General features: G+C 35.9%; 1 protein-coding gene across 6 annotated transcripts in view; it reads left to right on the top strand.

Moving 5' to 3' along the window:
* LOC134806771 (vascular endothelial growth factor receptor 1) overlaps positions 1-13,400 on the top strand; it is a 56,830-nt gene that overhangs the window by 27,106 nt on the left and 16,324 nt on the right. For 5 of the 6 annotated variants that reach the window (XM_063780102.1, XM_063780099.1, XM_063780100.1 and 2 more), the window contains 6 exons: positions 1,250-1,510; positions 1,849-2,073; positions 4,041-4,197; positions 6,521-6,612; positions 7,082-7,114; positions 11,028-11,182. In XM_063780102.1, coding sequence (XP_063636172.1) covers positions 1,250-1,510; positions 1,849-2,073; positions 4,041-4,197; positions 6,521-6,612; positions 7,082-7,114; positions 11,028-11,182 — 923 coding nt within the window. The remainder of the gene's footprint in view (positions 1-1,249; positions 1,511-1,848; positions 2,074-4,040; positions 4,198-6,520; positions 6,613-7,081; positions 7,115-11,027; positions 11,183-13,400) is intronic. The other variant, XM_063780101.1, reaches the window with a different exon arrangement.

The raw sequence follows: 13,400 nt of genomic DNA, 5'->3' as shown, positions 1-13,400 counted from the left end.
CGAGTCGGACTCGCGTTCCAAGGGTTCCGTACATTAAGTCCGACTCACGCTTGACTGCACATTTCTAATAGGTTTTCCTGTCATTTATAGGTAAAGAACTATTTTGTGTATTATTTTCAAACTTTATGACCCAGTAGTTTCGGAGATAAAGGGGGGGAATGGTAATTTTTTGGCTATTTTCTTAAATAACTTCTAACCTATATATTTTAAAATTAAAAAAAATATATATATGAAATTCCCAAAATGAGCTCTTTCATATGACATATAATACGATATAGTTTGAATAACTTTATTTTTTTATTTTCGCATTTACCCCCCCCCCCCCCCCCCCCCCCACCCCTCAATAGTGGCCCCATGTTTAAAATTCATTTATTTCCGTTACATGACCGTCTTTGGGTCACTAATTTACATATGTGTACCAAATTTCAACTTAATTGGTCCAGTAGTTTCCGAAAAAATAGGCTGTGACAGACGGACAGACAGACAGACAGGAAGCACGAGTGATCCTATAAGGGTTCCGTTGTTTCCTTTTGAGGTACGGAACCCTAATAATAAAAAAAAGAACTTATATTAACACATTTTCATTAATTCAACTTATATTTATTGTACTTTTATTGTATCAGATGGCTACAGTTCATTTAGCTAAGTAAAATTTAGTATCAGAGAGTGAACAGACAGCGTCACTGCAAATACCGAAACTCATTAGGAAATTTCTTGAAGATTCACAAGTTTAGGTAGTCCACATGTCCACAACTCCCAATGGACATTCGATACGATTACGGAAAGGGCATAGGGACGATAAATAGTCAAAAAACTTAATCTTGGTACAGAGGAGATTATATTTAATGCAATGTTAGTATCATGTATAACCTTGCAGTACCCAATAACATATTTGCTTTTAAAATGTATTATTGAATATCTTCTAAACAAAGTTAATTAGAATACCTGTGCCTTTGACAATTAACTTAACTTATACCCAGGTTTGTACCCTTGAAATAACGGAGTTAAAAACACAGTGTATAAATAAGTTGAGCCCGTACATACGGAAACAGCTAATTTACTACCGGTTATGATTTCAGTAGGTACATACTGCGTCATGCTAATTGAAACTTCATAAAAACCGATTGGCAGATTTTTTGTAAATGGTATTAATAACTTAGGCTTTTATAATCGGTTGCGGTTTTTAGGTATTTAAAAAACTGTGGTAGGATGGAAATGTTTCAAACGTTTTCTTGTATTTTTAATACAGCGATGCTCAAGTCACGGTTCAAATGGGAATACCTCAGCATCCTAGTAGCCATAATGTTGGCACTAGTGCTACTAGTGCTGTACTTATGCTGGAGGATAAAGAAAGAGAAGCGATTCAGAAAAGAGTTGGCAGCCGCTGGCCTGCTGTACTTCAAGGAGGGGGCGCCCAAGTCCCTCAACCCACAGCTTGGCATCGATGAACAGGCTGAGTTACTGCCCTACGACGACAAATTTGAGTTCCCAGTTGAAAAATTGATTTTGGGTAAGGATTAGACGCCATGTTAAGACATAACACGCTGTAATAATAAATATTTGATACTTACTAAATAAATTAATCATCGCCAATATTTTGCAATCTATTGTTGGTCTTATACATAAGCAATACTTAGGTATGTACTCACATATGAATTAAATGCAGTTAGTAAATAAAGAAGACTTACAACATCCGTACGCAATGTGTAGACCTATCTAGCTTACTTTGTCCCTGCGTCCGGGTTCAAGTTTAAGTATATATTTAGAAGGAACCTATTTACGTACATTGGCGAAATTTTAGCCAATCCAATTGAAATCCTGTGAACATTATGCTTTTTTTTTAAATAGGGCCCCAGTTAGGTGCGGGCGCATTCGGTGTGGTATACAAGGCGGAAGCGCGCGGCATTATCAACGCGGAAGACAGTACCACTGTCGCGGTGAAAATGGTGAAGAAAACTGCCGACAATATCTACATCAAGGCGCTCGCTTCCGAACTCAAAATTATGGTGCACCTGGGGAAGCACATCAACATTGTCAATTTGTTGGGCGCGTGCACCAAAAATGTTGGAAAACGTAAGTTATATTACAGTAAAGTAAGTTACATCAGGTACTTGCAAGTTTTTTATTCGCGAAAATCCAGATCGGACAGGGTTGAAGTACCGACTCGTATTTCGGGTTACATATCAGAATACCGAAAATCGATTTACCTAATGTTGAATCACCTATGCTCGTTTCACCTATTTTTTTAAATACCTAATGATCAATTAACCTAAGCTCATAACACCTAATGAACGAATTACCTATTGCACGTTTCATCTGCAATTGGTTTATCTAAGCTCAGAATACCTATGCTCGATTTACCTAAAGTTGAAAAACCTAATACTCGAAATACCTAAAGCTAATATACCTAATACACGAAACACCTAATGTTGATATACCTAATGCACGAAATACCTAAACTCGGTATACCTAATGATCGAATTGCCTAAAGTTAACACACCTACTGCACGAATTACCTAAAGTCGGTATACCTAATGATCGAATTACCTAAAGTTAACATACCTAATGAACGAAATACCTAAATTCGATACACCTAATGCACGAAATACCTGAAGTCGATGCACTTAATGAACGAAATATGTACCTAAAATCAAAAATATAATTATTGTTTAGTAGAATATTATAAGGACATACAACATTTCGTATACATTTTTTAGCTAAATCATTCAATTGACTTACTATTTTTTATTATAATATAAGGTCTAGTCATTTGCCAGAGTCGAGATAGGTGCTACGACGAGCAAAGCGAGGAGGAGCGTGTTAGGTTAACTGCGACCAAACAGTGCCAAAACCGACTTTTATTTCATCGTCATGATGTTAACTTACAAAAATTAAGTTTTTGATAAGATAACTAATTTTGTATTAGACTTACGAAATCATTCTACTACCTAAAAAGTAACGTTTCAAAAAGTGTATTTTTAAGTTGTTATCCAAACAAACAGTTTCTACTGTAAGGTTGGGAAATCATACGATTTAGTGGGTGGAGTTGCCACTTGATCATTCGGCAAAATGATATGAATTTTGTACTAGGTATATAGACTTTAGGTATTCCGTGCATTAGGCATATCGACATTAGGTAATTCGTTCAGGAAGTATATCAACTTTAGGTATTTCGTGTGATAGGTTTAACAGTTTTAGGTATTTCGTCCATTAGGTAAATCAAGTTTAGGTACATTGTTCATTAGGTATATCAGCTTTAGGTGTATCGTCCATTAGGTATATCAGCTATAGGTGATTCGTGCATTAGGTATAATAGCTTTAGGTGAAACATGCAGTAGGTAAAACGTGCATTAGGTATATCGTGCATTAGGTGTTTCGTCCATTAGGTTATTTGAGCTTAGGTATTATAAACTTAGGTCAGTCAATGTTTAGGTTAAATGATCGATAGGTAATTTAAAAATAGGTGAATCAAGCATCGGTGATTCAACATTAGGTAAATCAGTTTTCGGTATTCTGATATGTAACCGTATTTCGGTATAAATAGTAGTGTAAAGTTATTAGTAAAAAATGAATAATGCTAAAATTTATTTTACGTATAATTTTTTGCCTGTGTCTAGATTTATACATCTATCGAATGATGTCTGTCGTAATTTTTTGGAAATTTGGCATACCTATCAATTTATTTAGAAATGTAATATTTAAGCAATAAAAATAAGGTAAAAACATACTCGTATTACTTCAATTATTTTTTAAATTAAGACCAACCAAAAGAGACTTGAAGGAACTGGAACCTAGGTAGGTACCATTATTGGACGCGAGAGGTATAGGTATTTAAGTTTTATACTTAGGTACATTGTATTGTAGTTGAGAATGGAAAAAGATTGTTTGTTTTCTATCTCATTTATTTTATTGAAGATAGATTTTCCTGTAGTGTAGTCAGATTCTTAAAATCTGTTATTGTCATTTTGCGTACACAATAATACTCACAGTCACATACATGAACATCCAAAGTCTAACTTAATTACTTTGTACCATGCAAGGTGAGCTGATCGTGATAGTGGAGTTCTGCAAGTTCGGCAACATCCACAACTACATGCAGCGGCACCGCGACGTGTTCATCGACCAGCTCACCGACAACAAGGAGAAGGCGCAGGGCAACGTCAACCGCGCCTTCTCATGCAGCGGGGGCGACAGCGGGTATGTTATGTTTTTATTTTGTTAAGGGGCCCACTGATAACTGAATACAAGTGAGATAATAAGACTAAAGGGGCCCACTGATTACCAGTCCGCCGGACGATATCAGCCTGTCAGTTGTTCGAAACTCGGCACGATTCGGGAAATGAATTAGAGATTCACTAGATATGAAATAGTAAAGATATGTGACGTTCCACAGCAAAAGGTACCATTACCCCGGCTGAATATTGGAGCGGCGTTAATAATAGCGTAAGCGCCAGTCGTCATAAGGTACCTTTTGCCGTGGAACGTCACATAATCTTTACTATTTCATATTTAGTGAATTTCTAATTCATTTCCCGAATCGCGCCGATTGTCACCATTTTTAACTGACGGGCTGATATCGTCCGGGAAATTGGTAATCTGTGGGCCCCTTTAGTCTTATCATCTCACTGATTTAATATTTCACGATTGACTCCCATTGTTATTTACGAAAACGGGACGTAACTACTTTAGCCAGTCGTCTCCGAGACCACGGGGACAAGGTCATCCTCGAAGGTAATTTTAAAATGTAATTATACGCGATTAAGTCCCATTATTGTAAATAATAATTTTGTGTTATAAATGTTATAATCTGTCAGTCTCTCTCTTAAAGTCCTTTTCTTAAGCTATTTAAAAAAAAAAGTTCAAAAATTGATTTTGCAAGTAGACCTCAAGGGCTCTTTCGTAAGTCAATACAAAATAATTTACAGTGACATGACAGAAGATGATATGTATCAGGATTTGTGATTGTGTGAGTTGATGACTGTGGTGCATCCTAGAAGGGTCCAAAAAATTATAATAAGTTTTGCACTACAAAGCTAAACATATGAAAATTATTTCTAAAAATGAGCAATATTATGCTTGAGGGGAATTCAGCGTTTCCTTTTTATTTTTAAAACACACAAAAAATTAAACTTAAAAAACATGATATCCGCGCTCCCGGGCACGCACTTCCTTATACGCTCAGAGAGAGTGAGAGAAGAACACGAACTTACTGCACCTTAAGAGAAGGTAACAATGGAAAATAAAGATTGGGTATCTCCATCTCTGCTTCCTTGTATTCCAAATAACGTATGATTTTAATGAATTATTTCCTTTACTGAGAATACGATGTAAATTCTAACAATTTCCTGCACAATACAAATGACATAATTAAATAGGTAGTGACTAATTATTAGATAAGAGTTATAAACTAGGACGTAGGAAGGAAGGAAGCTTTGCCAGATAAAGTTTAATATTAACTTTATATAGTGTGGAAACTTAAAAAAAAAAAACAGGAAAGAAAACTACCTGTAGTATTAAAATCGACGTCAACGCTTTTAATTGGTAGGTACCTACTTCCTGTACGATATTCGCATTTAGACTTTTCTAAAATCCAGTATCACAGGATGATTTGTAACATTTTCGATTCGGGTTTCTGTAGAGATAACTTTTTCTAGTCGTATAACCATTTATTTTAACTAGAAAAATCTCTATTGGTTTTCTGAGCAGTATAAAAACGTTTTAATTAAAGTTATCTTCTTTGAGGTAAGCTACGGTATTTTCGTTGGTAGAGCGGTGGGTTTGCACTAGGGAATTTTTCCTTGATCGAGCGTTAATTTATTGATAAGATCGTTAGCAGACGGTTCTGCTGAGTACAAAAAATAGTTTAAAATTGTGTAAGGTACTTAGGCTTCGCTAAACTAATTAATTTTTTTTTTATAAAATATTCTCATCATTTGATTAAGTTATCTTCTTCTTCCTTATCGTATCCTCATGGCTGAGGGACGTGACGAATGTGGACATTTTTCACCAGCGCTCTCCAAGCTGCTCTGTCTTGGGCCCAGTGCATGCTACCCTGCAATGTGGCGTTTGTCTCTGACGTTATTCTGTCCGCCCAACGCGTGGCCATACGTCCACCCCTACGCTTCCTTGCCATGCGGCCAGTAATAAGGAGCTTTTCCAGGCTATCTGGCCCTGCCCTGCTTAGATGGCCGAAGAAACCAAGTACACGTTGGGAGCAAACAGTGGAGAGCCTCGTTCTAATGTTAAGTACGTCGAGAATGGATGCATTTGTACGGCGTTCAGTCCATGAGGTCCGGAGCATTCTCCGCCGGATTAAGTTATAATACGGCATTACTCGTAAATGCATTCGTCCTTCTTGCGGTAAAACCGAAAATATTGATAAGGCAAAACCCCACAATTTTGGTAACTGGTTAAAAAAGGAAAAGCTGTATTTATATGGAATTGAAAGTATTCGATATTTGTTATATAAAACAGTATTAATTAATTGAAATTAATTTTACGTATGTTTTTCTTTTTTTAGTATGACTTCGGATTGTTTGAATACGAATCAGACGCAACAAACAGACCACACGTTCCTCAACACTGCGGCCAGTAATCGCTCAGGAAGACTAGGTAATATGTTAATTATTAATTATACGTTTATAATTATATTTCTAAACGCATTAGTTAATTAATCTTATACCTTAAAACGAGCAATTCTTGTACATTTATTTATTTATATATTTCGGGCATCTCGGAAACGGCTCTAACGATTTCGATGAAATTTGCTATATGGGGGTTTTCGGGGGCGAAAAATCAGCTCTTCTATCTAGCTAGGTCTTATCTCTGGGAAAACGCGCATTTTTGAGATTTTATATGTTTTCCGAGCAAAGCTCGGTCTCCCAGATATTGTTAATATGTGACGTTCCATGGAAAAAGGTACCTTATGGCGGCCGGCGCTTACGTCGCATGGCGCCGCAATAATATTGGAGCGGCGTTAATAATAGCGTAAGCGCCAACCCCCATAAGGTACCTTTACCCGTGGGACGTCACATATGATTTACTAAATTAAATATTAACTGTTATAATTATTTCTTATCAGACAAGCCCAAACCACAGTCGGAATTTGAAAAAGGTAAATTGTGAACTTGTTTGTAGTAGTAAATACTTTATTGCACAAAACAAGTAGGTACATAACACAGAGAGAATACAGTAAATGTGTATAAAGGCGAACTTATATCCTTAAGGGACCTTTTTGTACGGTCGGTGTAGCACCAACTTTCCTTATACTACAAATCTATGTATTACATTTCTTTATGATGTGTTCAAAAACCGCATATTTCGGCTGGCGTTAACAGTTTGGTTATTACAAATTTCTTAAGTGTAAAAATGTTATTTATTGCTTCATAATTACAACAAAACCAAAGAAGATTATTAACATTCTAATTTCTAACATCTCTGAAAATCAAAACAATTTGATTTGATCTCTATTCCAATATCAGTTTAGATGACGTTTTATTCTAAATGAAGTATCAATAGGAAATATTACGCGACACTCTACGTAGGGGGCGCCACTACCACAAGCCATCACAACCTGGGGGTCTACTGCGAAGCGGGAGAGTCGAAATTTTGTTATCTAACCTCTCTATCACTCTTGCATAGTCTAACGATAAAGAGGTGGATAGCTGAATTCGATTTTCGCGTTTCCCGGTAGACCCTTGTTAACAAACCGCCTTGATGCATCAATGTTATATTTCATTGTCTGTGAAAACTTGTCAAAAACAGTTTAAGGCACAGTATGTATAAGTTACTCCATGGTTTACTAGAGGCGCTAGTGCTGCACTCTGGCGACAGAACATTGCAGTAAGACCCCCTATTAATGACAAGTATCGTTACTTGACATCGAACGATATGGCAGTTCTGTTGGCGCCGACTCTAGTTTGTCTCTGAATTAAAGAAAAACTATGGTTGCTTGACATGCATAGTTTTCATTTATCGATTTACCGCCAATTTGTTTGTTTTGTGGTTTATAATATTATACTATATTTTTGCATCATTCAGTTTGGGTTACATATCAGAATACCGAAAATTCATTTACCTAATGTCGAATCACCTATGCTCGATTCACCTATTTTTACCTAAACATTGAATGACCTAAGTTTATAATACCTAAACTCAATTAACCTAATGGATGAAACACCTAATTAACGTTTTACCTAATGTACATTTTACCTAACGCACGTTTTACCTAAAGCTATTATACCTAATGCATGAAACACCTAAAGCTGACATACCTAATGGACGATCCACCTAAAGCTGATATACCTAATGAACGATATACTTAAAGTTGTTTTACCTAATGGATAAAATACCTAAAACTGTTATACCTAACTAACGAAATACCTAAAATCGATATTCCTAAAGGACGGAATACCTAAAATCGATATACCTAATGCATGTTATACCGAAAGTCGATATACCTAATGGACGATATGCCTAAAGTTGATTTACCTATTGAACGAAATACCTAGAGCTAATATACCTAACGCACGTAACACATAAAGTCGATATACCTAATGCACGAAATACCTAAGGCTGGTATATGTTTTAACGAATGAAATACCTATAGCTAATACCTTCAAACAGGTAGGGTACCTACATTATTGTAGGTACCATAAATTTAGGTACCTACATTCCAAAATTTGGGCCATAATAAACTCGAGTATCTTCAATCAGGTGTGACTATTATTGAATGCCAGAGTTTTAAGGAAAATGTTTTCATAAAGTGATGAAAAAATTTCAGACAACATCAGCAAAAAGAAAATTGGTATTAATAGTTTATTGCTTTATCAAGGGTTTGAACTTGTGGCCATAAATGTTGTAGTTAGGGTAATTCCAGGGTAGAAGGCCATAGTTTTTTTAGAACGCGATAAAAAAATAAGTTTACATGTAATTAAAATAAACACAGTTATATACAATTATACAGTTAATACAGTTATATACAGCTCAAAAAGTGCTACTTTACGTAGCTGTTTAGCGTGCAGAAAGTTGGTTTTCGCGAACTAGAGCTTTTCAATTTTTTTTTAATTTATACTTGTCCAATTCATGACTACTTATTGATGAGTGTTAATATTAGTTTCCTTTAAACGTCGTAATCAACATAAAAACCTACTGTTAATGTAAGAAAATATACATATTTCATATTTTATTACTTACCTCTTCATCATTATAACACGTTTATTTTTTTAATATTGAATATTGAAAAACCGTTCTTAATAAGTTGTCTAAATGGAACGGAATAGCTGTCGAAACGCCTGTCAAAGAAGAGGCGTTTTTTCTTACTGCCTGTTTTAAGTTTCACATTCTAATTTATTTTTGACTGCGCATAAACATTATATGATTTAAACTATATTTTGCTTTTTCTTGTAGAGTTTTTAATTTTAATCTGAATTTAATCAATAAATGAATGAATTTTATCATTTAATAATTTTATTATAGGTATCTATTAATTAGATATAATATTATTTTTATTTTTATTAGGGGCTATTCATTTAGGGGGGGGGGGGGGTCTGGACATCGGATGACGGTAGCATGAAGTAGGAGGAAATGGGGTCATTTGAAGCATGATTTTTGGATGATTATAGGGGGGGAGGGGGGTCAAAAATCATCAAAAATCGATGACGTAATTTATGGACAGCCCCTTATTAATGCTATATTTACTTACATTATCTGCAGTAAATGATTTTTTATAACGACTTTAGGTATTTCGTTCATTACATACAGTCAACAGTAAAAATATCGGTGTAGCCATTGACATAGATATCTAGGGACTGACTGGCTTTACGGGCAATAATAATGAGGCATGACAGGGGCCAGTATAGCGGTGTGAAACCGCTACAACGCGATTGGTTGATGAGTTCGCATCATGTGCGCGATTGGTTGATGAGTTCGCATCATGCGCGCGATTGGTTGATGAGTTCACATTACGCGCGCTATTGGTCGCAACTAGTTGCGTTAGACTGCATGATTGGCTGGAATTCGTGAGTAACACCGCTGAACTAGTACCATTTTTAGTGCCCGTAAAGCCCGTCTTTAGATATTCTACGTCAATGGGTGTAGCCAACTTATTCAAAAATATGTCCCATAAGTACTTCTTGATTCGCTGACATAAGAGCTATGGGACATATTTTTGAGATGATTTGCGCACCCATATTTTTACAGGTAACAGTACCTAATAGGTATATCAACTTTATGTGTTACGTGCTTTAGGTATATTAACTTTAGGTATTTCGTTCAATAGGTAAATCAACTTTAGGGATATCGTACATTAGGTATATCGACTTTCGGTATTACGTGGATTAGGTATATCGACTTTAGGTATTCCGTCCTTTAGGGATATCGACTTTAGGTATTTCGTTCGTTAGGTATAACAGTTTTAGGTATTTTATCCATTAGGTAAATCAACTTTAGGTATATCGTTCATTAAGTATATCAGCTTTAGGTGGATCGTCCATTAGGTATGTCAGCTTTAGGTGTTTCATGTATTAGGTAAATCGGTTTTAGGTATTTCAAGCATTAGGTGTATCAAGTTTAGGTAGATCGACCATAGGTATTCTGAGCTTAGGTAAAAAAATTATAGGTGAAACGTGCATTAGGTAATTCGTTCATTAGGTGTTATGAGCTTAGGTTAATAAACCATTAGGTGTTTAAAAAAATAGGTGAATCGAGCATAGGTGATTCGACATTAGGTAAATCAACTTTCGGTATTCTGATATGTAACCTTCAGTTTGTAAGCTGTAGAACCTATTCTACCTGTAAGTTCAACATATTTGTGGAACAGCAGCAATATATGGCTATTATCGTTGGTATTATCATATCAAACTAGCAAAAAATACTTAACGCCAAAGTGGGTTAAATTCGTGTTGAATTCGTGCCACAAAGATAAACAAAAAACTTGGACAATTTGCTGTCCGCATGTATGTTTTCTTTTCCGATTTGTTCAATTTGTGTGAAAAGGAGCTATGAATAATTAAATTATCGTCATTCAGTGTCAGAGTCGGGCTACGTGCAGCCAGAGTGGCGGTCCAACTACGAGAGCGACTACGTGTACGAGGGTCGCAAGCCGCGGCCGCTTACTTCGCGCGACCTCCTGGCCTGGGCCTTCCAGATCGCGAGGGGCATGGAGTACCTTGCCAACATGAAAGTGAGTTTCATACCTTGTAAAAAGTTTACTTTGCACTGTCATACCTACTGCTTAGTTAATAATTATCTGCCTATTTAAATATTTAACATGATCACATGAACATAACATGAACACGTTAAATTTATTTCAACAAAACAACAAGGTATAAGGTATAGGTTAAGCAACAATATACCTTGGCAATGAACATATATTTCTTGTAGATATTTAGTTTTTTTCAGCCATAAAAAAAGTCTCCTAGGTAACAGGAAAATAAACACTAAGTTTTATTGTAACGACCTCTGCCGTAGTCAGTAATGTTTCTCGTAAAACGCGTAGAACAATTTCAATGTTTTATTCAACACTGAAATATTGTTAGGACCTCTTAAGAATTTATTAGCACTTCTAAAGCCCACTTTCAAATGTCTCACTGCCGTATTCGAACTTCAAGATATTCACAAGAGACGACACGTACTAGATCCATTCTAGATACGTTATAGTTTAGATATCAACTAGTTCTCTTTTGCAGCGCAATTCGGGCAACCAATGTCACTTTTACGGTTTACCCTTGAATTGCCGACAAACATTTCATCGAATGTTATTTCGAAGACAACGTTTCAAGTATTTTCATTTCATCGACAAGTTATTCCGTCGAAGAATCGACACTAGTAAATTTAAATGGGGGACTTTTAATTAGTACTTGAGTTATTTTGTATATAGTTTATATCGTGGTATTTCCTTACGGGTTTTCTTATTTCATTTTGGATTGTATTTAATAAAATTTATTACGCGTAAAATTATTTCAATTTGTAATATTTCGTAATCGAAACTAAAAGCAGTCACGTCAGTCGGCTCACTCTGCGCGATTATAGCTATGTGGGAGTTTAAGATATAAAATTGTTTATCTGGACATACATAATTTTGAGAAAGCGGCAATTTTAAGTTTGCGCTCTAATTTTGAAGATATAATTTAACAAGGCTGACATTTTCATTTTGCCAAATTATAAATAGGTTGGTAACAATAATTTAAGCCGTTCATTTATGTGTAGGGTCGCAGTTCTAACCTAACCTAAACCTACTTTGAAAGCCGTTCGTTTCTGTGTGAAGTCGCAGTTCTAACCTAACCTAAACCTACTTTGATAGCCGTTCGTTTCTGTGTGGGGTCGCAGTTCTAACCTAACCTAAACCTACTTTGAAAGCCGTTTGTTTCTGTGTGGGGTTGCAGTTCTAACCTAACCTAAACCTACTTTGAAAGCCGTTCGTTTCTGTGTGGGGTCGCAATTCTAACCTAACCTAAACCTGCTTTGAATGCCGTTTGTTTCTGTGTGGGTTCGCAGTTCTAACCTAACCTAAACCTACTTTGAAAGCCGTTTGTTTCTATGTGGGGTTGCAGTTCTAACCTAACCTAAACCTACTTTGAAAGCAGTTCGTTTCTGTGTGGGGTCGCAATTCTAACCTAACCTAAACCTACTTTAAAAGCCGTTCGTTTCTATGTGGGGTCGCAGTTCTAACCTAACCTAAACCTACTTTGAAAGCCGTTCGTTTCTGTGTGGGGTCGCAGTTCTAACCTAACCTAAACCGATTTTGATAGCCGTTCGTTTCTGTGTGGGGTCGCAGTTCTAACCTAACCTAAACCGACTTTGATAGCCGTTCGTTTCTGTGTGGGGTCGCAGTTCTAACCTAACCTAAATCTAAAATTCTTACAACAGAAAAATGTATAAATGTGTAGTACGACATATAAACATGTCTTAAAGTAATACGTCCAAGAAATGAATTGCAATGTTTAGTAGTTGTGCCAATTACAATAATTTGAAACGAATTAGCGATCAAGTAATATTCATCAGTAAGAAAAATTGAAATAAATAGTATATGAAACAAAATAATGCCAAAAAAAATTACTAGTACTAACGTTTCGATGAATCGTTGTCGATGAAATAATATTCGATGAAAAGTTTGTCGGCAAAACAAGGGTACACCCACTTTTACGTTAGATAGAGTAAGATATCTATTAGATGTGAATTGGAAATGGAAATCGTTCAAGAGTATCTCCAGAATCGCGCAAATGTCAAATTTGACAGGTTAGATCTTAAACATATCGTTATCGTATCTTGGTGATGTCTAAAAGATATCTAATAGATGTCTATTTCAAAATCCGAATCGGGCCCTCAGGCGGATAAATGTTTATTCACATTGATAGATATATACACAATTACTCATACGTGTTGTAGTCAAACCTTGAATT

This window comes from Cydia splendana, chromosome 3, assembly GCF_910591565.1.
Source record: "Cydia splendana chromosome 3, ilCydSple1.2, whole genome shotgun sequence".
NCBI lineage: Eukaryota > Metazoa > Arthropoda > Insecta > Lepidoptera > Tortricidae > Cydia > Cydia splendana.
This window is presented reverse-complemented; position numbering and strand designations above follow the sequence as displayed.